General features: G+C 42.6%; 2 protein-coding genes and 11 non-coding genes across 13 annotated transcripts in view; all 13 read left to right on the top strand.

Moving 5' to 3' along the window:
- The window catches only part of acap3b (ArfGAP with coiled-coil, ankyrin repeat and PH domains 3b), a 66,398-nt gene that overhangs the window by 39,350 nt on the left and 3,338 nt on the right, over positions 1 to 23,710 (top strand). Inside the window, exons 5-24 of the mRNA XM_058055902.1 lie at positions 1,997 to 2,055; positions 3,318 to 3,501; positions 3,681 to 3,725; positions 3,799 to 3,894; positions 5,395 to 5,469; positions 6,932 to 6,943; positions 14,357 to 14,469; positions 14,612 to 14,663; positions 14,749 to 14,849; positions 16,390 to 16,501; positions 16,574 to 16,806; positions 16,920 to 16,989; positions 17,072 to 17,166; positions 17,257 to 17,477; positions 17,564 to 17,656; positions 17,745 to 17,843; positions 19,822 to 20,042; positions 20,124 to 20,233; positions 20,605 to 20,715; positions 21,991 to 22,091. Of these exons, the coding sequence (XP_057911885.1) occupies positions 1,997 to 2,055; positions 3,318 to 3,501; positions 3,681 to 3,725; positions 3,799 to 3,894; positions 5,395 to 5,469; positions 6,932 to 6,943; positions 14,357 to 14,469; positions 14,612 to 14,663; positions 14,749 to 14,849; positions 16,390 to 16,501; positions 16,574 to 16,806; positions 16,920 to 16,989; positions 17,072 to 17,166; positions 17,257 to 17,477; positions 17,564 to 17,656; positions 17,745 to 17,843; positions 19,822 to 20,042; positions 20,124 to 20,233; positions 20,605 to 20,715; positions 21,991 to 22,091 (2,203 nt within the window). The remainder of the gene's footprint in view (positions 1 to 1,996; positions 2,056 to 3,317; positions 3,502 to 3,680; positions 3,726 to 3,798; positions 3,895 to 5,394; positions 5,470 to 6,931; positions 6,944 to 14,356; positions 14,470 to 14,611; positions 14,664 to 14,748; positions 14,850 to 16,389; positions 16,502 to 16,573; positions 16,807 to 16,919; positions 16,990 to 17,071; positions 17,167 to 17,256; positions 17,478 to 17,563; positions 17,657 to 17,744; positions 17,844 to 19,821; positions 20,043 to 20,123; positions 20,234 to 20,604; positions 20,716 to 21,990; positions 22,092 to 23,710) is intronic.
- Positions 18,056 to 18,127, top strand: trnaw-cca (transfer RNA tryptophan (anticodon CCA)). Its single transcript has one exon. It is a non-coding gene; the product is annotated as a tRNA-Trp (tRNA).
- Positions 18,237 to 18,308, top strand: trnaw-cca (transfer RNA tryptophan (anticodon CCA)). The gene has a single exon. It is a non-coding gene; the product is annotated as a tRNA-Trp (tRNA).
- Positions 18,315 to 19,576, top strand: LOC131106649 (uncharacterized). The gene is made up of 2 exons (XM_058055901.1): positions 18,315 to 18,843; positions 18,932 to 19,576. The coding sequence occupies exons 1-2, from the start codon at positions 18,498 to 18,500 to the stop codon at positions 19,381 to 19,383; spliced, it is 798 nt and encodes a 265-aa protein (XP_057911884.1). The 5' UTR covers positions 18,315 to 18,497; the 3' UTR covers positions 19,384 to 19,576.
- On the top strand, positions 18,396 to 18,467 carry trnaw-cca (transfer RNA tryptophan (anticodon CCA)). Its single transcript has one exon. It is a non-coding gene; the product is annotated as a tRNA-Trp (tRNA).
- Positions 18,484 to 18,555, top strand: trnaw-cca (transfer RNA tryptophan (anticodon CCA)). The gene has a single exon. It is a non-coding gene; the product is annotated as a tRNA-Trp (tRNA).
- Positions 18,643 to 18,714, top strand: trnaw-cca (transfer RNA tryptophan (anticodon CCA)). Its single transcript has one exon. It is a non-coding gene; the product is annotated as a tRNA-Trp (tRNA).
- trnaw-cca (transfer RNA tryptophan (anticodon CCA)) lies at positions 18,800 to 18,871 on the top strand. Its single transcript has one exon. It is a non-coding gene; the product is annotated as a tRNA-Trp (tRNA).
- trnaw-cca (transfer RNA tryptophan (anticodon CCA)) lies at positions 18,888 to 18,959 on the top strand. Its single transcript has one exon. It is a non-coding gene; the product is annotated as a tRNA-Trp (tRNA).
- trnaw-cca (transfer RNA tryptophan (anticodon CCA)) lies at positions 19,047 to 19,118 on the top strand. Its single transcript has one exon. It is a non-coding gene; the product is annotated as a tRNA-Trp (tRNA).
- trnaw-cca (transfer RNA tryptophan (anticodon CCA)) lies at positions 19,206 to 19,277 on the top strand. Its single transcript has one exon. It is a non-coding gene; the product is annotated as a tRNA-Trp (tRNA).
- trnaw-cca (transfer RNA tryptophan (anticodon CCA)) lies at positions 19,509 to 19,580 on the top strand. Its single transcript has one exon. It is a non-coding gene; the product is annotated as a tRNA-Trp (tRNA).
- Positions 19,597 to 19,668, top strand: trnaw-cca (transfer RNA tryptophan (anticodon CCA)). Its single transcript has one exon. It is a non-coding gene; the product is annotated as a tRNA-Trp (tRNA).

The following is a 23,710-nucleotide window of genomic DNA, read 5'->3' on the forward strand; positions in this document are numbered from 1 at the left end:
TTTGGAGTTGGCTAATTAACCTAGCATGTTTTTGGAATGGGGGGAGGAAACCGGAGTACCCGGAGAAAACCCACGCATGCACGGGGAGAACATGCAAACTCCACACAGAGATGGCCGGGGGTGGAATTGAACCCTCGAACCACTCGGCCGCCGTGCCGCCGCATGAAAAAGTATTATATAAATTATAGCTGTCATTTATTTACAGTACATAGTATATTGCACAACACAGCAGCAACAGAACCAATGTTGTAATAACAGTAAAAGAAAGTTATCCTCCCATTTAGTGTGGAAGTGGTACGTTTTTGACTTCTTAGTTCGCAGCCGCACAGTGGTTTGCATGTTGGCACAGGAGGTCGGGAAGACCCAGGTTCCACTCTCCGCTCGGGCGGGTTTTCTCGGTGTGGGTTTTATTCCGGTTTCCTCCCCCATTCCAAAAACATGCTAGGTTAATTAGCCACTCCAAATTGTCCATAGGTATGAATGTGAGTGTGAATGGTTGTTTGTCTATATGTGCCCTGGGATTGGCTGGCCACCAGTCCAGGGTGTACCCCGCCTCTCGCTCGAACACAACTGGGATAGGCTCCAGCCCCCATGCGACCCTCGTGAGGATAATCAATAGAAAATGAATGAATGATAAATCCAGAGTTAGTTCTTAGATCTAGACTAAACTTATCTCTTTTGAGTTCTACTTAAGTCTAGTGTAATGTCACACAAGTCCAAAGTTTTGGACACGCTTTCCCCCCAAATCTTTGATTTCCAAATGATTCACCATTTTATAAATGTACATTTGGATGGCCCCTGTAGTGGGTTCAGACATACATAGAAGTCCCCAAAACCCCAAAACTAAACACTTAGCATTCTCTTGCCAGCAGCTGTTGTGCATACTGGACCGCTGCCTGATGCAAGCAGGGGAGGGTCTTTGAACGTGACACGAGTGCTTTAAGGCAACGCGAGTACATGATGTATGCGGGGGTCACGCCCAGCAGGGCACCCTAATCCAAAGCAGGTTTGGGTGGAACGTTTGGATTACTACAGCGTTGGTGTAGAGTACGATGGAGCTGCTTTAGATTTGGGCGTCGCACCCACCACCGTGGAAAGTACCCGGACTTCTTAGCGCAGCATAATATTTAATTGTCCTGTAATGGCCTGATTTAAAGCCAGACAATAGCTTCATAAGGAAAACAGGAGTAGCGGTAGCCCAGATTGTGTGCTAACGGCTAAAAACAGAGGACTGTGTTGTTAAGACTTCATAGTTTACTGACTGGGTTGCTTATGTCAATCAATAATCTGGCAGTTTTCCACATTTATGCATTTAATGTTGACTTAATTTAAATAAATTGAGATGTGGTTTAGTTCATTGCAGTTCTAATCTTATTGTACTGATGTTGTTGTGTTGTTTAATCCCACTAAATTGCTGTAAAGACACTAATTTGTTCACTTTCACATGCTAATGAAATTCTGCTTTTATAAAGCAAACAAGGCTGTTATGCATGACATGGATATATTATTATTATTATTATTATTATTATTATAATGTTCAGTGGTGTACAACTGCATTGCATCATGTGTTTCTGATATATCATCCCTCGGATTTGGCTCATTAAGATCCGAAATGAGAACCAGGCCTTTGTACACAACTGCATAACACAGCCACAGTAATACATTTATTTAAAAAAAAACATAGCATTGTTTTCCCTGTAAAAGCACACATGGCAATAAAACTCTTACATTGATCACGTGACATGGTGTAAGTCTACATAAAGCGTCCAAAGAATGTTCATTGATTTCAGGGCAAATCTCATGTGTCAGCTTGTCCTCATCTTCCTCCTGTGTCTCCACCCTTTTGAACATGCATCATGTTAATCCGCATCAAAAAAGGTTTCAGGTTTATACTGCCCTCCTGCGGTAAGGAGCAGCAACTACATCTTGTAACACTAACGGATCTCAGTGGCGCACAAATAGCAGATCATGTTTTTATTTCTCTTTTCTTTCTCAGATTTTGTTTGACCAGGCTCAGAGGTCAATCAAACAGCAGCTTCACGCCTTTATCAAAGAGTAAGTATTCCCAGGAGCTTCCTGGAGCTTCCAGGAGCTTCCAGGAGCACTCGACTAAAATGTGTGGAAAAGTGTTTGCCACTTCCTGATTTCTTTTTGTTATGGTTTTTCACACTTCAGGTTCAGGTCTTCAGACAAATATAAATATTGGTCAATAACAACACAAATGAACACAAAATGCAGTTTTTAAAAATTAAAAAATAAATAAAAATAATTTTAAAAAATACTAAATTATATATATATATACTACAAATATAAAAAAAATTATAAAATAATAAAATATTTAAAAATAAATAAAAATCCAAACGTCCATGGCCCAGTATAATGAAGTGAAAAACTCCCTAAACCTAATAACTGGTTGGACCACACTTAGCAGCAACAACTGCAATCAAGCGTTTGCGATAACTTGCAATTAGTCTCCTACAGCTCTGTGGAGCAATTTTGTTGTAATTTTTACGGTCATGCCAAATGTTCTCAATAGGATTCAGGTCAGGACTAGGACTAGGCCACTCCAAGATCTTTTCTTCAGCCATTCAGAGATGGACTTGCTGGTGTGTTTGGGATCATTGTCCTGCTGAAGAACCCAAGTTGGTTTCATCTTGAGGTCACCAACAGATGCTGAATATTCTTCTTCAGGATTTTTTTGGTAGACAGCAGAATTCATGGTTCCATTCATCACAGCAAGTCCTCCAAATCGTGAAGCCTCAGACCATCACACTACCACCACCATATTTTACTGTTGGTGTGGAGTTCTTCTTCTGAAATGCGGCATTACTTTCAGAGCTTTTCAAAAAGGTCTTGGGGATCATGAAGATGTTTTATGGCAAAATTGAGGCAAGCCTTAATGTTCTTTTGGGTCAGTAGTGGTTTTGGTCTTGCAGCCCGGTTTTGTCTGCATGGTCTTTCTTATGGTGGAGACTTGAACACCGAACTTGTGGGGTCTTTTGGGACCTCTTGGATGAGTTGTCACTGCATTCTTGGGGTCATTTGGGTTGGCTGGCCCCTCCTGGGAAGGTTCACCACCATTGGTAGATAGTCCCAATGGGGGGGCAATCACATTTTCCACACAAGGTCATGTAGTTTTAATAAAACTGCATTTTGTATTAATTGAGTCATTAAATTTGTTTGATAATCTGACATATTTAAGTGTGACAAACAAAAATAAGAAACCAGGAAGTGAGTGATAGCATTGTGAAGAATAAGACGGACATACCATATTCTACCATATTGATAAAAATAACCACTTCTTACCCATCCACCAGCGATGTACGCAAGTTCAAGGACACCAAGAAGCAGTTTGACCGCGTGCGAGAAGACATGGAGCTGGCCCAGGTGAAGAACGCCCAGGCTCCCAGGAACAAGGTCCATGAAGCAGAAGAGGCCACACAAGCCCTCATTCTGAGCCGTAAAGCCTTCAGACACTTGGCCTTGGACTACGTCCTACAGGTACAAACTCCATTCTACTATACCAGCGGTGTCCGCTAGGGGGCACTGACGTTCCACTTCTACTCAGCCTGAAGCCATGACTTCTTCATGTCAGCCAAAATAGACACTGGAGGCAGTTTTTAATAGTGAAACATATCTGAAAGTATGATTCCATATTTAATGTGTTCTTCCCGTGGCAGATCAATGTGCTTCAGGCCAAGAAGAAGTTTGAAATCCTGGATGCGGTGAGAAACCTTCATGAATATTCCGTCATTGAAAATGAACGTCATGTTTATGCAAAGATGTCAACTTGTGCAGATGCTGTCCTTCATGCGTGCCCAGTACACTCTTTTCCAACAAGGCTTCAACATCCTGGATGAGATCGACCCCTACATGAAAAAGCTGGCGGCCCAGGTGAGGCAAATGAAAAACATCATAGTATAAAATATCAAATCAAATCAAATGTTGTTGCTTAGTCCGTCTTAGTCTGTTGTAGGATCTGAGGGTTATTTAAAGATTCATTTGGTTTGCTTAAAACTGGACTTGAATACCAAATAAGCCCCTCTACCTGCCCCCCCCCACACACACAAAACCTTCAATTATTATTATTTATTCAAAATTATGACAATTATTTGTGCAATTTACTGTTTAAGCTGTATCTATCCATTCATCCATCCTATCCCATCCATCCTATCCCATCCATCCCATCCATCCTATCCCATCCATCCATCCATCCATCCATCCATTCTCTCCCATCCATCCATCCATCCTATCCACCCATTCTATCCCATCCTATCCCATCCATCCATCCATCCATCCATCCTATCCATCCCATCCATACATCCTATCCATCCATCCATTCTATCCCATCCATCCATCCTATCCCATCCATCCATCCATCCTATCCCATCCATCCATCCATCCATCCATCCATCCTATTCCATCCCATCCATCCATCCATCCTATCCATCCATCCATCCATCCATCCCATCCATCCATCCATCCATCCATCCTATCCCATCCCATCCCATCCATCCTATCCATTCTATCCCATCCATCCATCCTATCCATCCATCCATCCATCCTATCCCATCCATCCTATCCATCCATCCATCCATTCTATCCCATCCTATCCCATCCATCCATCCATCCATCCATCCTATCCATCCCATCCATCTATCCATCCATCCTATCCCATCCATCCATCCATTCTATCCCATCCATCCATCCATTCTATCCCATCCTATCCATCCATCCATCCATTCTATCCCATCCTATCCCATCCATCCTATCCATCCCATCCACCTATCCATCCATCCTATCCCATCCATCCTATCCATCCATCCATCCATTCTATCCCATCCATCCATCCATCCATTCTATTCCATCCATCCATCCATCCATCCATCCATTCAATTCCATCCATCCATCCATCCATTCTATTCCATCCATCCATCCATCCATCCATCCATCCATCCATCTATCTATCTATTGTTTTGGAATTATGACCATGAGCTAATATTAATATTATCATGCTAACTTAGTCAATGGACAGTAGATGTGATCTCCACATTAAACCCCCAAGTGATGCCAGTGGTGGAGCCCACATTTGCTCCCTTGGAAGTTTCACTTCCTCTCCTATTGGTCTACAGCTCATCTTCTGTATATTCAGGAGCAAAAAGATAAGGTTCTCATCATCGTTTGTCCAAACCTAGCAGACATTAGCATCTCTCATAACGTCTGCCGTGATTAGTAGGAACAAACTCGAGATTGAGACACCGCTGTTGGTGAACCGCACAGAAAGCAGAAAGACATGTGGAAGATGGGCAAAATGTTCCCAAAAAGTGCAGTTTTTCCTTGAATAAATTCATCTCACCAGCTTTGCTCTGCTTTGCTCTGCTTTGCTCCGTGTAGCTGGATCAGCTGGTCATCGACTCCGCCATGGAGAAGAGGGAGCTGGAGCACAAACACGCCATCATCCAGCAGAGAGTGAGACAACATGCTGCTTATTTACCTCACCTTTTACCCCTGCCCTCCCTCCTAGCCAAGAAATTACACCACGCATCGATATTTATGTCCAATATTGATACATATTCCTGACTTGAACAACTGGCTTTTATTGCATAATCTCACAACAGGCACAATGATAATAATATAATAATAATAATCTTAAGCATAACACAGGCTACTGTTGTGGCCATAATCCAGATAAAACTCACTTCTTGCAACACACAAGTCTTATTTTCTTTTTATTATATCTCCTATATTGAATAATACAAGCATAAATGTGACTATAGGGCTGTTAGTTTATGTCTAGAGGGCTCTAATACTGTGAAAAGTTAAATTGAGACAATTGTAAACAGTTTTTGGGGGGGAGGAAAGTAACAACAAACAGGAAGTACCAAGCAAACCAAAACGGACAACAAACAGGAAGTACCAAATAAACCAAAATAAAAGCATGAGACCCGGACTATGAGAAATCTTGCTGTTTTAGCCTATTATTCGTTTTTTAAAATGCATTTTTTGCTCAACTTAAGCATTGTCAAGAATCAAAAGGACTAAATGAAGTAAAAAAATAAAAATCTAAGGCATTTAAAAGATAATCAAAGACGCTATGAATGATATTTAGTATTGTACACTATTGTCACTAGGTGTCAGTAATGTTACTGCAATATTTGGGGAGACACTTTACTCTTATGTGTACTCTATTGAATAATACGGGTATAAAGATGACTATAAGTGTGTTATTTCACATTTTGAGAGCTCTATTAATGTTCAATACACAATTTAGAAAGTTGTAAACAGCTTTCTATGCACTAAGTATGAAAATACTTGATTTCTAAATAAGGAATCCTAGCTTGCGGAAAGTCACTTATTATAGTGATGTCTGGAACCAACCACGATAAATGAGGGATTACCGTACCGTGAATAATTGACCACGTGGTGCGGGAATCTGGTCTGGAATCTTCAATATCTTTTTATGCATCAGTTTATCGTCACCAGTCTGCAGGTCGGGCTGCCATCTTTCCCTCCTTTTCAGCTGCTTGCCGAATGTGAAAATAAATGGAGTTCCCATACGGGTAGTTTGATATATTTTATGGGTCACTCTGCTGAATCAAAGCTATTCTTTGCTTGGCGATGCCTCACACAGATCATCCATCTGTTGGCCGATGGATGCCAACGACTTTTCTGTCTTTCCGCCTGATTTAGCCCATGTCTCAAATTAGTGTAGTGTCGTATAGTTTCAAACCTGAAAGTAAAAACCTGAAGGTCACGGTGAACGAGAGAAAAAAGCTGCCTCTCGACTTTCTTTCAAATGCTCAGATATTGAAATCAACATGAAGAAATGATGACTGATTTTGTTGTTTTAAATGTCAAATCTGATTTCTGATCAATATCTAATATTTGGTTTCCTCTCCCTATGTGCTCCTCTGGACTTGTTCTTCTTCAGACTCTGATGCAGGTGAGTTGTTTGTTGTTTTTTTGTCTTTTACGTATTCCTAACATGAATGTCACTGCAGCGCATACAAACATACACCTTTTTTATGCGTGTTATGAGTTTTGTTTTGGTTTTTCCCATAAGAATCAGCTTGTTCGTTATGAGGTACTCAACCTTTGTAAGAAAATTGCTGTTGAGTATGGCATCACAGTCAAGGCAGGCAGCAGTAAGAATTTCTTATTTGTTGGAGAAGCAAGTTCTCCTTGATGACTCGGGAGGGGAAACATAACAATCTGAATTAACTTCAAATATTGAAGATAATTAATAACTCATTCAATCCCAGATATTATTGATGATTTTTACTGATTTTTTTAAGGCACACAGAAACCACATATATGTAGCCAAAATATATAAACAACTTAAACAACACCAAAAAATGGTTGTTTTAAATGAAAATGATCATACCAGAAAATGATATGTAATGATATGATATGTAATGATATGTAAATGTTACACTTAGGGGCGAAAAGTGGGCTAATAAATTGACAATAAAAGCACAAATACTGCGGATTTCAGAAAACAACACATGGAACGATACAGCACTCTACAAGAAGCAATGAAGTCTGTCAAATTAAATAATAATAAAAAAAATATCAAAAAATTGTTACAACTATAATGATGAAAATGGTAATAATAATGATGATTATAATAATGGTGATAATAATAACAATAATAATGGTAATAATGATAGATAAGATTATAACAATAATGACAATAATGATAATGATAATAACAATAATAATATTGCAATGATAATAATAACAGGAGAAAACAAGACTGTGGCATGAACATGATTATATCTTATCTTAATAAAATGCAGTCCAGGCTCCTATAAAATGCACTTAGGCTTAAAACTGCACCAAATGTGCTTTGTTCTATTGTGGAGTTGCATCATCACCTCTTTTTGCCTCCAGTACAAAAAAAAACTAAAAGACAAGGGAATTAGTTAATTAATTTTATAGCAATTATGGGTCAAAAATGTGAATTTGGCATGGTCAGATTTTTTTAAATTTTTTTATTTTTTTTTTTTTTTTGGGGGGGGGGTCAGATTTTAATAAAGCATCTTTTTTTGTGTCCACTAACAATGGTTATGGTTTAAGTCTGCATATTAAATTAATACCAAATTGAAGATTAATCACAATAATAACCCCTCTTGGGGAACCTTACCACATTCATACAGACAAAAGAACAGGAAATACATTTTTAGTGTGCAAAATTTGTGTTAAGTGTTATTGCTTCATTTCCGTGTCTGATGGAATTGAATGGAAGTCAATGTGATGAATGATGAATGAAGCGTTTCATTCTCCATGAGGTTTTTCTTATTGTGTGGACGCATGATTCCACTGAACATGTGTCTGCTGACTTCTCACACACACACACACACACACATACACACACACACGGGCATATACACACACCATCTGCAACAGGCCCATTGATTGCGGTTTATGGTGGTCACATGGCGGCTCCCTCCATAAACTTGCTGTGAATAGATCAGTCACTCAATCTGCTCTGCATTGATTAACAACTATCACCTCCCACTCACAGCCCACCGCACTTAATTATGGCTCTATCATCACATTTTTGACACACTTTCATAAAATCGTAACGGTGACAGCCTTTAGATTTATAATGTATGGCTGTCATGAGACACTCAGTTCCCAAGACGAAACTATACACCAGATACGAATGAGATTAACGTTATTTTTAAAAGTGCAATGAAAACATTCATTTTCTACCACTCATGAGGGTCGTGGGGGTGCTGGAGCCGATCCCAGCTCTCTTGGGGCGAGAGGCGGGCCAGCCAATCACAGGGCACATATAGACAAACAACCATTCACACTCACATTCATACCTATGGACAATTTGGAGTGGCTAATTAACCTAGCATGTTTTTGGAATGTGGGAGGAAACCGGAGTACCCGGAGAAAACCCACGCATGCACGGGGAGAACATGCAAACTCCACACAGAGATGGCCGAGGGTGGAATCGAACTGTTTTACCCGAACTTTTTTACCCGGAGAAAACCCACACCAAGAAAACCCGCCCGAGCGGAGAATGGAACCGAGGTCTTCCCGATCTCCTGACTGAGTGGCCAATAATGCAAACCACCGTGCGGCTGCGAGCTAAGAAGCCAAAAACGTACCACTTCCGCACTAAATGGGAGGATAACTTTCTTTCATGCATGCACAGGGAGAACATGCAAACTCCAAACAGAGATGGCCGAGAGTGGAATTTTATTTTATTTTATTTTATTTTATTTTATTTTATTTTATTTTATTTTATTTTATTTTATTTTATTTTATTTTATTTTATTTTATTTTATTTTATTTTATTTTTGAAAGCATATTTTAAAAAATATATGGCTATATTTTACACCCTCCACACAGACTCCACACAGAGATGGCCGAGTGTGGAATCAAACTCGGGTCTCCTAGCTGTGAGACCTGCGCGCCAACCACTCAGTCGCTGTGCAGCCCCTATTTGACTACATACTTGAGAAAAAACACTACACAACTTTAAAAAGTCTAACCTTGAAAATTCCACACAGAGATGGCAGAGTGCGGGATCGAACTCGGGTCTCCGAGCTGTGAGACCTGCACGCTCACCATTCAGTCGCTGTGCAGCCCCTATTTGACTACATACTTGAGAAAAAACACTACACAACTTTAAAAAGTCTAACCTTGAAAATTCCACACAGAGATGGCAGAGTGCAGAATCGAACTCGGGTCTCCTAGCTGTGAAACCTGTGCGCTAACCACTTGGTTGCTGTGCAGCCCCTATTTGACTACATACTTGAGAAAAAACACTACACAACTTTCAAAGTCTAACTTTGAAAACTCCACACAGAGATGGCAGAGTGCGGAATCGAACTCGGGTCTCCTAGCTGTGAGGCCTGCACGCTAACCACTCGGTCGCCGTGCAGCCCCTATTTGACTACATACTTGAGAAAAAACACTACACAACTTTAAAAAGTCTAACCTTGAAAATTTCACACAGAGATGGCAGAGTGTGGAATCGAACTCGGGTCTCCGAGCTGTGAGGCCTACACAATGAAGAAACATATAAAAAAAAATATGGCAATATTTCACAAACTATGTTACACTTTTCTACACTCTGTGTGTATGCTAGCAGCCCCGCCTCTACCTCCACCCCACCTGACAAACGGTCTTACTCCGTTCATGCCATTGTTCTATAGAACAAAGGCACCAAGGTGCTATGCACAGAGTAAACATTTGGAGACGGGAGATGAGTAAAACGTGTCTTATGACACCCCAGTTAATGATGTTGTTTGATTGTGTCAAAAATATGGCAAATATTATGAGACTCATATTTGCACCTTAAATCTATTTTTCATATTTTTTACAATCAATCAGCGAGGAACTGAGAGCGCCGCGTTGCAATGAGCTGTCAGAACGCTAGATAATGCAGGGAGGCCTAATCCCGCTAAATCTCACAGATTGGGATTATGCCCGTGTCAGGAACGGGACCGTTATTCTGAGTCGTAGCACAGCTGCCCCCCCCCCCCCCCCCCCCCCCCCCGGCTAACTGACGTGGGACCGTACGTTGTAGCGGTTTGTACGTGACTGGCAGTTTTGAACCGACTTCCTCCTCGTTGCACGAGCGGCAACAGATGGTATTAGCACATGAGTGACAGGGTGACCGTGAGGGCAAGCGATGGAGAAGAAAAGCCGTTTTTGAGTTCTTAGGTCTGGATGATGTTAACGTGAACGTTGCTATCTTCGTCTCGTTCCTCTTTGCTGCCACGAGACATTTGAGATGATTTCCCCGTGAAGAGAACGTTCTTTTTTAAAAACCTGCAGGAAGCCACGAGACAGCCGACTTTGTGAATAATAGATGGGAGCCATCTTTTATTGATGGGCCATTAAATCAGTGCGGAAGACGAGGAGATTATAAATGTTTGTTAGGCTGAAGTTGAAGTGGATTTGGATGAAAAGTGAGCTGAAGTCACATGAATGAGAAAATAGGTTTCAGGTGAGGATATTGTCCCAAATTAAGGAAAGCATTTTATCTTCATCTTCTTTCTCAGCCCAGTCGTCATCCATTTTAGCTCAGCCGGTGATTGTTCCTCCTGTTTGTTCTAAACTCCTCCCCACTGTCCTTTCCTTTCACTGCCGCCTTTTGGACACCTCTGGCTTCATTGTAGCTCCCAGGGGGACGCTAGCCTCACTTTGCTCCTCCTCCATTGTTCAAGCATTTTGGCAACTTTGTACACTCAAGGTCGCAACTTTCTAGTTTTAGCTACACAATCTAATGGATTATGCTGGAGCCTATCCCAGCAGACTTTGGGCGAGAGGCAGGGTGACTTTAACCTCCACGTTAGGTGTTAGCATGCTAATGCTAGTATGTTAGCATTACCAGCATTTTTAGCTATTTTCAAGGTAGACACAATTATAAACACTTAGCGCTATCATGCTAGGTGTTAGCATGCTAATGTTAGTATGTTAGCATTACCAGCATTTTTAGCTATTTTCAAGGTAGACACAATTATAAACACTTAGCACCACCATGCTAGGTGTTAGCATGCTAATGTTAGTATGTTAGCATTACCAGCATTTTTAGCTATTTTCAAGGTAGACACATTTATAAACCCTTAGCACTATCATGCTAGGTGTTAGCATGCTAATGTTAGTATGTTAGCATTACCAGCATTTTTAGCTATTTTCAAGGTAGACACATTTATAAACCCTTAGCACTATCATGCTAGGTGTTAGCATGCTAATGTGAGTATGTTAGCATTACCAGCATTTTTAGCCATTTTCAAGGTAGACACAATTATAAACACTTAGCGCCATCATGCAAGCTGTTAGCATGCTAATGTTATCATATCAACGTTGCTAGCATGCTAACATTAGCATAGTAGCATTTTTAGCCATTTTTATAGGTGGACACTTATGACACATAGCACTATCATGCTCAATGTTAGAATGCTAAGTTTAGCATTGCTAGCATGTTGAGCCTTGCTAGCATGTTGACATTAGCATAGTAGCATTTTTAGCCATTTTTATAGGTAGACACTTATAAGACCTGGCACTATCATGCTCAGTGTTAGAATGCTAATGTTAGCATTGCTAACATGTTAAGCATTGCTAGCATGTTGACATTAGCATAGTAGTTTTTTTTAGCCATTTTTATAGATAGACACTTATAAGACTTGACACTATCATGTTTGGAGTTAGAATGCTAATTTTAGCATTGCTAGCATGTTGAGCATTGCTAGCATGTCGACATTAGCATAGTAGTATTTTTAGCCATTTTTATAGGTAGACACTTATAAGACTTGGCACTATCATGCTCGGTGTTAGAATGCTAAGGTTAGCATTGCTAGCGTGCTAACTAGTAGCACTACCTATTTATGGAGGTCTGTGCTTTTCTAGTTACTGATTTCATTTTGTTTATATATATAGATATATATATGTATATGTGTATATATATATATATATATACTGGTACCGGTAAATATGAGCCTTAAGCATTTATGTAATGATTCTATTCAATCATCTTTATGAAATCAGGTGACCCAGTGAATAAAACCATATTCCATTTCCTGTGTAGGACTCTATATTAAACAATTGTTTTTTATCACGGCCTGTCACATGCATCCATCTGGCAACCCAGTGGTCTGGTACCCAATGCCACTTGTGTGCTTCATTCTTCAGGTTGTGGCTGATTTAAGGTGGGAAGCGCAGGGTCCCCGTCGGTGCTGGGGGAGCCATAATGTCAGCTTGATTAGGCAGAAACAGTCGTCACATCCACGGACAGATGGAAAGCTGACTCCTCCAAAAAGTGAGGATGTCGCCCCGGGCTTCAAAAGGGGAGGGGCGGCCATGCAGTGAAATGTTTGATCCCCTTACCCGGCAGCCGTGGTCGGGTCACAGGGGGCACCAAGGGGGACCTCGCAGCTGTATGATAATGAGCGACCGTACCGCTTCCACGCGGCGGGACAGAGTTCAGACTGACGCGTGGAAGTGGAGGAACGGCACGGGTGTGCTGCTGTTGTCCTAAATGGATGCGGGGTGCGCATGTTTGACAACCTGTGGGACACTGCGGACAGGATCTTATTACTATTTTTATTTATTCGTTTATTTATTTGAGTCATTCAGTTGCTGATTTGAAAGATGCTGTTGGATGTCAATGTTGTCAAGATGAAAATTCTTGGTCAGCTCAACTGTCCACTGGTGAGGAGAGGTTTTTCTTGTTGTTGTTGTTGTAGTAGTACTAGTAGTAGTAATACTTAATGCTTTTGACACTTGCTCAATATTTAAAGAAACATTTAATGTAATATTTAAAAAATTTAAATTATGTCATTAATTGTTTTAGCTTAAATTAAAAATAAGTGCATGTCACTATTTTTTTAAATAATATTTTTAATAATAATATTTTATATATAATAATATATAAATAATATATTTTTAATATATAATAATAATTAATAATATTTAATAATTTCTTATTAAATAAGATTTTTTAATGAATAATTTTCAATAAAAGGATAAAAACTACTTATTCACAAAATACGGAGACACAGTGGATCACCATGTGTTCCTGGAGACTAGTTGACCTCTGATGTTCGATTTCTTAAGTCATGTTTATTATAAGCAATTGTTGCATAAAATCGTTATTATACCTTTTAAACTTTTTAAAAATAACAACCTTAAGTTCAACCTTCTTACCTGTCAAAATAGTATAAAATATATTCATATATTCATATCAATATGGTCGTGTTATTGCTACAAAGTTTTTGTGAAAGTACTGGAAGGTCTCAGTTGTGGTAGAAATATTAGAAATATGGAAAGTACATGTTAAAATGAGTATGTTAGTGTATAGATGTATAGATGTAGTCTGCCATATGCCCAAAGTATTATTATTACTATCTACTCCAGTCCTCCTCAACAAAAGCGAAACCTGACCTCGGACTTTGTTTGTGTTTTAAATCTGTCTCCTTTCCTCGATTTGTTTTTATTTTTTTGTCTTCTGCCTCGTTAAGCAGATGGCCCGCAGATTTAATTCCCTTTTTGTGGAGTCGCAGCTCTTTGTGTAGACGCAAGCTGAGAAGTTGTGACGTGCAGAACAGATGCCCCGGCATTCACCTCTGCACAATACGACCCCACCTGAACGCAACGTTGACTCCTCATTTGAGTCACCCGACTCTTACAATAGTATTATTGCGCAATAATACATCCGCTCACGTTATGTAGTATGTAATTAGTAGATTGTTATCGTCTTAAACCAGACTCCTAATGTGATGTTATCTGTAAGTGAATGAGTCATAGTACTTTTGGGTATTTTTGTATTATTGTATAAAAGTCATGACTTAAGACGGGATTCCAGGTTTAAGTAATCTTGTCTTCACAGGACTTTTCCTACGATGACCCCAAGTTGGAGTTCAACGTGGATGCGCCCAATGGCGTCGTCATGGAGGGCTACCTCTTCAAGAGGGCCAGCAACGCTTTCAAGACCTGGAACAGGTAAAGTGCAGGTGGAGGTCCACGCTAGGTGATGGTGTGACCTTTCACCCAAAGGTCAGCTAGGATAGATAATCATTAGTATTTTTATTTTATTATTACTATTGCACACACTGCCTAAGTTCATGTCTCCTCTCCCCACAAGGCGGTGGTTCTCCATACAGAACAGCCAACTGGTTTACCAGAAGAAACTCAAGGTATGAACTTGTGACTGTGATGGAATTGTCTCAGATGTCACAATCGGTCCCTAAAAGATGTTGAGACGTTCTTCTCCATTGGTAGGACTCTTTGACTGTTGTGGTTGAGGACCTGAGGCTTTGCTCTGTCAAACCATGTGAAGATAACGAGAGGAGGTTCTGTTTCGAGGTGGTTTCACCCACTAAGTAAGTATGTCCCAACATGGAAGTTTTTGGGTGGGGCAAAGTGTGGCACCGGGGCCCGTTTGGCACATTGTAGAGATAAAATTAAACCAGAAAACGCAGCAAAAATGGGAACATGAGAGCAGAAAGGCCAAGTGTAAATACTAGAAGCTGAGATGTGAATACTAATAACTCATAATAAAGCTAAGCTTTGTCTTAAAACTTTAAACTTTACTTTGTTTCTGAAAAACATGAACACAGCACGCAGGACCCGAGTTCGATTCCACCCTTGGCCAACTCTGTGTGGAGTTTGCATGTTCTCCTCGTGTATGCGTGTGATTTTTTTTGAATGTGAGTGTGAATGGTTGTTTGTCTAAATGTGCCCTGTGATTGGCTGGCGACCAGTACACCAGGGTGTACCCCCTCTCCCGCCCAAAGACAGCTGGGATAGGCTCCAGCACCCCTGCGACCCTCGTGAGGAAAAAGCGGTAGAAAATGAATGAATGAATGAATGTTTTCAAAATATGTTTTTAAAAAATTTAATTAAATTAAAAATTAAATTAAATTGAATTGAATTGAATTGAATTGAATTGAATTGAATTGAATTGAATTGAATTGAATTGAATTGAATTGAATTGAATTGAATTGAATTGAATTGAATTGAATTGAATTGAATTGAATTGAATTGAATTAAATTAAATTAAATTAAATTAAATTAAATTAAATTAAATTAAATTAAATTAAATTAAATTAAATTAAATTAAATTAAATTAAATTAAATTAAATTAAATTAAATTAAATTAAATTAAATTAAATTAAATTAAATTAAATTAAATTAAATTAAATTAAATTAAATTAAATTAAATTAAATTAAATTAAATTAAATTAAATTAAATTAAATTAAATTAAATTAAATTAAATTAAATTAAATTAAATTAAATAAAATAAAATAAAATAAAATAAATTAAATTAAATTAAATTAAATTAAATTAAATTAAATTAAATTAAATTAAATTAAATTAAATACCACTCTCGGCCATCTCTGTGTGTTCTCCCCGTGCATGCATGAAAGAAAGTTATCCTCCCATTTAGTGCGGAAGTGGTATGTTTTTGGCTTCTTAGCTCGCAGCCGCACGGTGGTTTGCATTATTGACCACGCAGTCAGAAGATCGGGAAATCCTCGGTTCCATTCTTCTGGGCGGGTTTTCTTGGTGTGGGTTTTTTCTGGGTACTCCGGCTTCCTCCCACATTCCAAAAACATGCTAGGTTAATTAGCGACTCCAAATTGTCCTTAGGTATGAATGTGAGTGTGAATGGTTGTTTGTCTATATGTGCGCTGTGATTGGCTAGCCCGCCTCCCGCCTGAAGACAGCTGGGATAGGCTCCAGCACACCCACGTGAAGATAAGCAGTTGAAAACAAATGAATGAATGAACATGAACATATCTGTGTCTTTTCTTTGCGTTCTAAAGATATAAAAACAGCTAAAAAAAAAGGTAGTATATGATTGATGATTGATGTTTACCACCTTGGGTACGTGATAGTCGTTTCCCATCACCTTGTAGGAGCTGCATGCTGCAAGCCGAATCTGAGAAGTTGCGGCAGGCGTGGATCCAAGCGGTCCAAGCAAGCATTGCCTCGGCTTACAAGGACATTGCTGACAATTACTACATTGAGGTATGAATTGAGCTAAATGCTAACGTTGAAAGTTTCTGTTCCCATATTGTGATACGGTTCCTTTTCTTAAAGCGCCTGGACCGGACGGCCTCACCCTCCACCAGCAGCATCGACTCCGCCAGCGAGCCCAGAGACAGGGGGGAGAGGGTGGATAAGGGAGTCCGCGGAGGAGGCGACGGCCTCCTTCAGCGAGTACAGAACCTCCCTGGCAACGAGCTGTGTTGTGACTGCGGCCAGGCGGCACCCTGCTGGGCTTCCATCAATCTTGGAGTGCTGCTGTGCATCGAGTGCTCGGGAATCCACAGGTGAATTACGTTACACTTTTGGCATCACACATGGAGCTCCCCCGTGTGAGGTACGCTACGTCCGCCATGACGGCCTACTACTAATATATTGCTAATAACGATGACTCTTTCAGGAGTCTTGGAGTCCATTGCTCTAAAGTGCGTTCACTGACTCTTGACTCGTGGGAACCTGAACTACTCAAGGTAGTCGGTCATTCTTTCTGTTCCGGTTTTCGCTGTTTTTTCCACAATTTTTATCCAAACTTTTTTTCTTTCTCTTGTTCAGTTGATGTGCGAATTAGGGAACACTGTCATAAACCACATTTACGAAGGAGCATGCGAGGAACTCGGGGTGAAAAAACCTGGACCGTCCAGTCCGAGGTCAGCATCCACATCCAGCCGTCTCACTTATTATTGCTTATTATTTCGCTGTTAAAAATGTCCGCTTGTGGTGTCTCCACGTGTCTCCAGACAAGAGAAAGAAGCCTGGATCAAGTCCAAATACGTGGAGAAACGTTTCCTGAAGAAAATGAGCGGGAGCGAGGCGTTGGTGGAAGGTGAAAGAAAGTCCCGACCTTGGACTGTGAAGAAGTGCCAGCGACACAACAGCTCGGTTCGAGCTCCGAACAAAGCTCGGCGGAAATATCATCGCTACGAGCCCGGCAGCGCATCGTACGCTAATCTCTCAGCGGGTCAGTCTAGCAACGAGCGTTTTGATGTTTGATGGTTCCTGGCTTGGACACCAACATCTATGCTGTGTCCTTTTGACCTTCGGCAGCAGCCGCAGCCAAGTTTCGCCGGGATTCCCTGTTCTGTCCGGACGAACTGGACTCCCTCTTCTCGTACTTCGACACAGGCTCCGGTCCACGCAGTAAGTCAGCTAAACGCTGTGTGCGTAAGCGCCATACGTCATCCCGACATATGGAAAGATTAACGTGTCCGTGGCTTGGCGTGTTTTGGCCCCGCAGGTCTGAGCAGCGATAGCGGCCTGGGAGGAAGCACTGATGGCAGCACTGATATCCTGGTCTTTGGCTCTGTGGTGGACAGCGTCACAGAAGGTACGTCGGGCACCCATCTGAAGAACATCTAACTTCAGCCATGTTCAGGCAGGGAGTTGAGGTTCTGTGTCCCTGATTCGGGGGTCGACATGTTACGGTAATATACTCTTGTAATATCATGGGGGAAAATAGTAATTTTAGAAGGTTGCGTGTTTAAGTCCCCTGTTTGAACACGCAACCAGGGAACCAAAAGTTCCCTGGTCCAGACACAGGACCCTGTGACGCAATGGTAGCGCATCTGACTCCAGATCAGAAGGTTGCGTGTTCGAGTCACGTCGGGGTCACAAAAGTGCCCTGTGCCCAACGGGACCCTGTCGCGCAATGGTAGCGTGTCTGACTCCAGATCAGAAGGTTGCGTGTCGGGGTCACAAAAGTGCCCTGGGCCAGACACAGGATCCTGTGGCGCAATGGTAGCGCGTCTGACTCCAGATCAGAAGGTTGCGTGTTCAAGTCACGCCGGGGTCACAAAAGTGTTTTATGCCCGGGATGTTCCAAACCTGTGGCACAATCTCACAACGTTGGGGTCACAAAAGTGCCCTGGGCCAGACACAGGACCCTGTGGTGCAATGGTAGCGCATCTGACTCCAGATCAGAAGGTTGCGTGTTCAAGTCACGTCAGGGTCACAAAAGTGCCCAACAGGACCCTGTGGCGCAATGGTAGCGCGTCTGACTCCAGATCAGAAGGTTGCGTGTTCGAGTCACGTCAGGGTCACAAAAGTGTTTTATGCCCGGGGTGTCCCAAACCTGTGGCACAATCTCACAACGTTGGGGTCACAAAAGTGCCCTGGGCCAGATACAGGACCCTGTGGCGCAATGGTAGCGCGTCTGGCTCCAGATCAGAAGGTTGCGTGTTCGAGTCACGTCGGGGTCACAAAAGTGTTTTATGCTCGGGATGTCCCAAACCTGTGGCACAATCTCACGACGTTGGGGTCACAAAAGTGCCCCGTGCCCAACAGGACCCTGTGGCGCAATGGTAGCGCGTCTGACTCCAGATCAGAAGGTTGCGTGTTCAAGTCACGTCAGGGTCACAAAAGTGCCCAACAGGACCCTGTGGCGCAATGGTAGCGCGTCTGACTCCAGATCAGAAGGTTGCGTGTTCGAGTCACGTCAGGGTCACAAAAGTGTTTTATGCCCGGGGTGTCCCAAACCTGTGGCACAATCTCACGACGTTGGGGTCACAAAAGTGCCCTGGGCCAGACACAGGACCCTGTGGCGCAATGGTAGCGCGTCTGACTCCAGATCAGAAGGTTGCGTGTTCAAGTCACGTCGGGGTCACAAAAGTGTTTTATGCCCGGGGTGTCCCAAACCTGTGGCACAATCTCACGACGTTGGGGTCACAAAAGTGCCCTGGGCCAGACACAGGACCCTGTGGCGCAATGGTAGCGCGTCTGACTCCAGATCAGAAGGTTGCGTGTTCGAGTCACGTCGGGGTCACAAAAGTATTTTATGTCCGGGATGTTGCAAACCTGTGGCACAATCTCACAACGTTGGGGTCACAAAAGTGCCCCGTGCCCAACAGGACCCTGTGGCGCAATGGTAGCGCGTCTGACTCCAGATCAGAAGGTTGCGTGTCGGGGTCACAAAAGTATTTTATGCCCGGGATGTTGCAAACCTGTGGCACAATCTCATGACGTTGGGGTCACAAAAGTGCCCCGTGCCCAACAGGACCCTGTGGCGCAAGGGTAGCGCGTCTGACTCCAGATCAGAAGGTTGCGTGTTCGAGTCACGTCAGGGTCACAAAAGTGCCCAACAGGACCCTGTGGCGCAATGGTAGCGCGTCTGACTCCAGATCAGAAGGTTGCGTGTTAGAGTCACGTCGGGGTCACAAAAGTGTGCAGTTTTATGCTTCAGATGTCCCAAGCGTAGGTGGGACACATTGAAAAACGAGTCATTTTTGGGTCAAGATATTAATAGAAAAAGACGTGGTAGAATGCAACCCACATTTTAGTCTGCTAAAACCGTTCTTGTCCCCCAGAAGAGGAATCAGAGGAGTCCTCCAGCGGTGAGGTGGAAATCGAACAAGAACTCCCTTCCGACCCCGAGGATGTGAGAGAACTCCACCCCGGTGCGCTCCTCCACCGTTCCTCACGTCTGCATAACCTCCCCCTGATGGTGGAGGCGTTGGCGCACGGTGCGGATGTCCACTCCGCCAGTGAGGAAGAGGATGGAAAAACACCGCTCATACAGGCAGTATTGGGGGTGAGGGACTTTGCCCGGTTTGCTGAATACTAGTTGGACCTGGACGCGGATTTGGGCGGGACTGATACTTTTCTTCTCCAGGGGTCTCTGATAGCGTGTGAGTTCCTGCTGCAGAACGGAGCCGATGTCAACCAGAGGGACATGAGGGGGCGGGGCCCGCTGCATCACGCCACCTACCTGGGCCACACTGGGTAAGTATTTGGTTTAAAAAAAATTTGACTACTAGTCCATACTGGACGGTGTCTGGGCTGGGCACCAGTTAGTGATCGCTGGTACATACTGGTCTATACTATTAGTTTCACTTAAATCAAAAAGAAATCAAAAAGGTCAAAGTACAAAGCCGAGTGGAACTCTTTGTGTTCTTGTTTTGGGTGATGTTCTTTAGTAAAACTACAACAGGACATGATGATAACTTTACCAAAATCACCAACATTCTATAATTTCTAGGAGAACGATGTATCAATGGTCCAAAAAAGATGCTAATGCTAAAGAACGCATTAGATGATGTCCAACCCTCCACATACAACTTCCTGTGTTTGACGTCCACCACGTTTGCGTCCAGCCAGGTGTGTCTGTTCCTGAAGAGAGGGGCGTCGCAGACGGAGGTGGATGAGCAAGGTCACGACCCGCTCAGCATTGCGGTCCAGGCTGCCAATGCCGACATCGTTACCCTGTAAGTCAAACTTTAGTATTTACTTTAGTATTTATTTGTACTTGCATTGTTTCAATGACCATTTGAATGGCAATCATTTGGATAATGGAAGGATGGACATATAGCAGGATTACATATATAGATGGATGGATGGATGGATGGATGGATGGAAGGAAGGAAGGAAGGAAGGAAGGAAGGAAGGAAGGAAGGAAGGAAGGAAGGATGGAAGGAAGGAAGGATAGAAGGAAGGAAGGATGGATGGAAGGAAGGAAGGAAAGAAGGAAGGATGGATGGATGGAAGGAAGGAAGGATGGAAGGAAGGAAGGAAGGAAGGAAGGAAGGAAGGAAGGAAGGATGGATGGAAGGAAGGAAGGAAGGAAGGAAGGAAAGAAGGAAGGATGCATGGATGGATGGAAGGAAGGAAGGAAGGAAGGAAGGAAGGAAGGAAGGAAGGAAGGAAGGAAGGAAGGAAGGAAGGAAGGAAGGAAGGAAGGAAGGAAGGAAGGAAGGATGGAAGGAAGAAAGGAAGGATGGATGGATGGATGGATGGATGGAAGGAAGGATGGATGGAAGGAAGGATGGAAGGAAGAAAGGGAGGATGGATGCATAGATGGAAGGAAGGATGGTTGGATGGATGGAAGGAAGGATGGATGATGGAAGGAAGGATGGATGGAAGGAAGGATGGATGGATGGATGGATGGATGGATGGATGGATGGATGGAAGGATGGATGGATGGAAGGAAGGAAGGAAGGATGGATGCATGGATGGAAGGAAGGAAGGATGGATGTATGGGAGGAAGGAAGGATGGATTGATGGATGGAAGGAAGGAAGGAAGGAAGGATGGATGGATGGATGGATGGATGGATGGAAGGGTGGATGGATGGAAGGAAGAAAGGAAGGAAGGAAGGAAGGAAGGAAGGAAGGAAGGATGGATGGATGCATGGATGGAAGGAAGGATGGATGGAAGGAAGGAAGGAAGAATGGATGGATGGAAGGAAGGAAAGAAGGATGGATGGATGCATGGATGGATGGAAGGAAGGAAGGATGTTTGGATGGATAGATGGATGGATGGATGGATGGAAGGAAGGAAGGATGGATGGATGGAAAGAAGGAAGGAAGAATGGATGGATGGATGGAAGGAAGGAAGGAAAGAAGGATGGATGGAAGGATGGATGGATGGAAGGATGGATGGATAGATAGAACATTTTGTTCAGGCTGAAGTTACTACTCCGGTTTTGTCTACTTCCTGTTCCATATATGCTCCCATGCATCCATGTTGTATCCGTCCTTTCCAGCCTGCGTCTGGCCAGGATGAACGAGGAGATGCGAGAGGCGGAGGCCCCCCTGGGACAACCAGGTCAATACCCCAGCAGCAGTCCCACAGAGCAGCAGTACAGGAAGTGCATCCAGGAGTTCATCTGCCTCACCATTGAGGAGTTCTAGTGTCCTCCTCTCCTTAGACGCTGATGTCGGCTATATACCCCCCCCCCCCCCACCCCCCCAATGGACCTTTTCTAACTCTTCTGACTAAACTATCCCCCACTTCTGATTTCCCTGCTCAACGCTCGCCACTCTCGCCACATCAAGTCCAACGACATCCGCTTGTTGGTGTTCCGCTAACATCTTCACACGTGCTGTGGTGTAATAATCTCACGGGAGGCTGCGGGTGCCTGTCGCTGCAATAACCCTCCAATCGGATCGTACCATCGCTCCTCAGCCCCGGGGGTGTAAATATTATCCGTTGGTTTCATGCATTGGAAGTCATTAACTGTATAGAGCATCATCAGGGAGGGATAGGAAATGAAAACTGTGACAAAAGTACTTTCCGGGGTGGGGGGGGGGGGGGGGGCATGGATTTTAGAATAAGAGTTGAATAATATGATAAAACATTTCTGAAAAAAAAAAAAACACTCCCAAAAATGAAATGTTGACTTGACTTGATTTACGTCAATCGGTTTCATGCAATTCCACACCAAAAGATATTCCGTAAATGTAAACATCACGTTTTGGTGTTTAGCTAACAACTAAATGTCTTTCTGCAGTTATCCGTCTCCTTTGTATTTGCTGATGTATACATACAGTATATGTATACATACAGAATACAGTACAGTAGAGTAGTACAGAATAGTAGGAACTTAAAATGGTAATTCATTCATTCATTCATTCATTTTCTACCGCTTTTCCTCACGAGGGTCGCGCTGGAGCCTATCCCAGCTGTCTTCGGGCAAGAGGCGGGGTCCACCCTGGACTGGTCGCCAGCCAATCACAGGGCACATATAGACAAACAACCATTCACACTCACATTCATACCTACGGACAATTTGGAGTCACCAATTAACCTAGCATGTTTTTGGAATGTGGGAGGAAACCGGAGTACCCGGAGAAAACCCACGCATGCACGGGGAGAACATGCAAACTCCACACAGAGATGGCCGAGGGTGGGGATTGAACCCTGGTCTCCTAGCTGTGAGGTCTGCGCGCTAACCACGAGACCGCCGTGCCGCCCCTTAAAATGGTAATGGTTTAATTTAATTTGAACATGCATCAGATTCCAATTGAGTGCATCCCATAATCAGTTCCCAGTTCCACATGGCCGAAAGGAGTAGGAAGAAGCAAAGCTTATTAAATCCTACCCCTCCATCTGGTACTTTTACCATCACTAACTGTTACATTTGTTCACTTCCTGCTTTCTTTTTTTTCATCAATGAATTAGCTTTTTATCATGAGTGCAATGAATAGATTGGAAAAAGGAAAACACCGGAAAAGGATGTAAAAGAAAGGAATAATGAAAAGTGAAGGCTAAAGGCTACCAACGGTCGTGTTTACATTTAATATTTCATTTTTTAAATTTTATTGGTTCATTATGAATCATCAAAGATTATCTCAGCAAATACGAGTACCGGAAGTGGGCATCACTCCAGGAAAACGTTCCAACCGGTTGACATTAACATGGAGAAAAGTCAATGTTTTATTTTTGGAGCGCTGATACTGTGCACTTTTCCCACCTTCAGTATT

This window comes from Doryrhamphus excisus, chromosome 18 (assembly GCF_030265055.1).
Source record: "Doryrhamphus excisus isolate RoL2022-K1 chromosome 18, RoL_Dexc_1.0, whole genome shotgun sequence".
NCBI lineage: Eukaryota > Metazoa > Chordata > Actinopteri > Syngnathiformes > Syngnathidae > Doryrhamphus > Doryrhamphus excisus.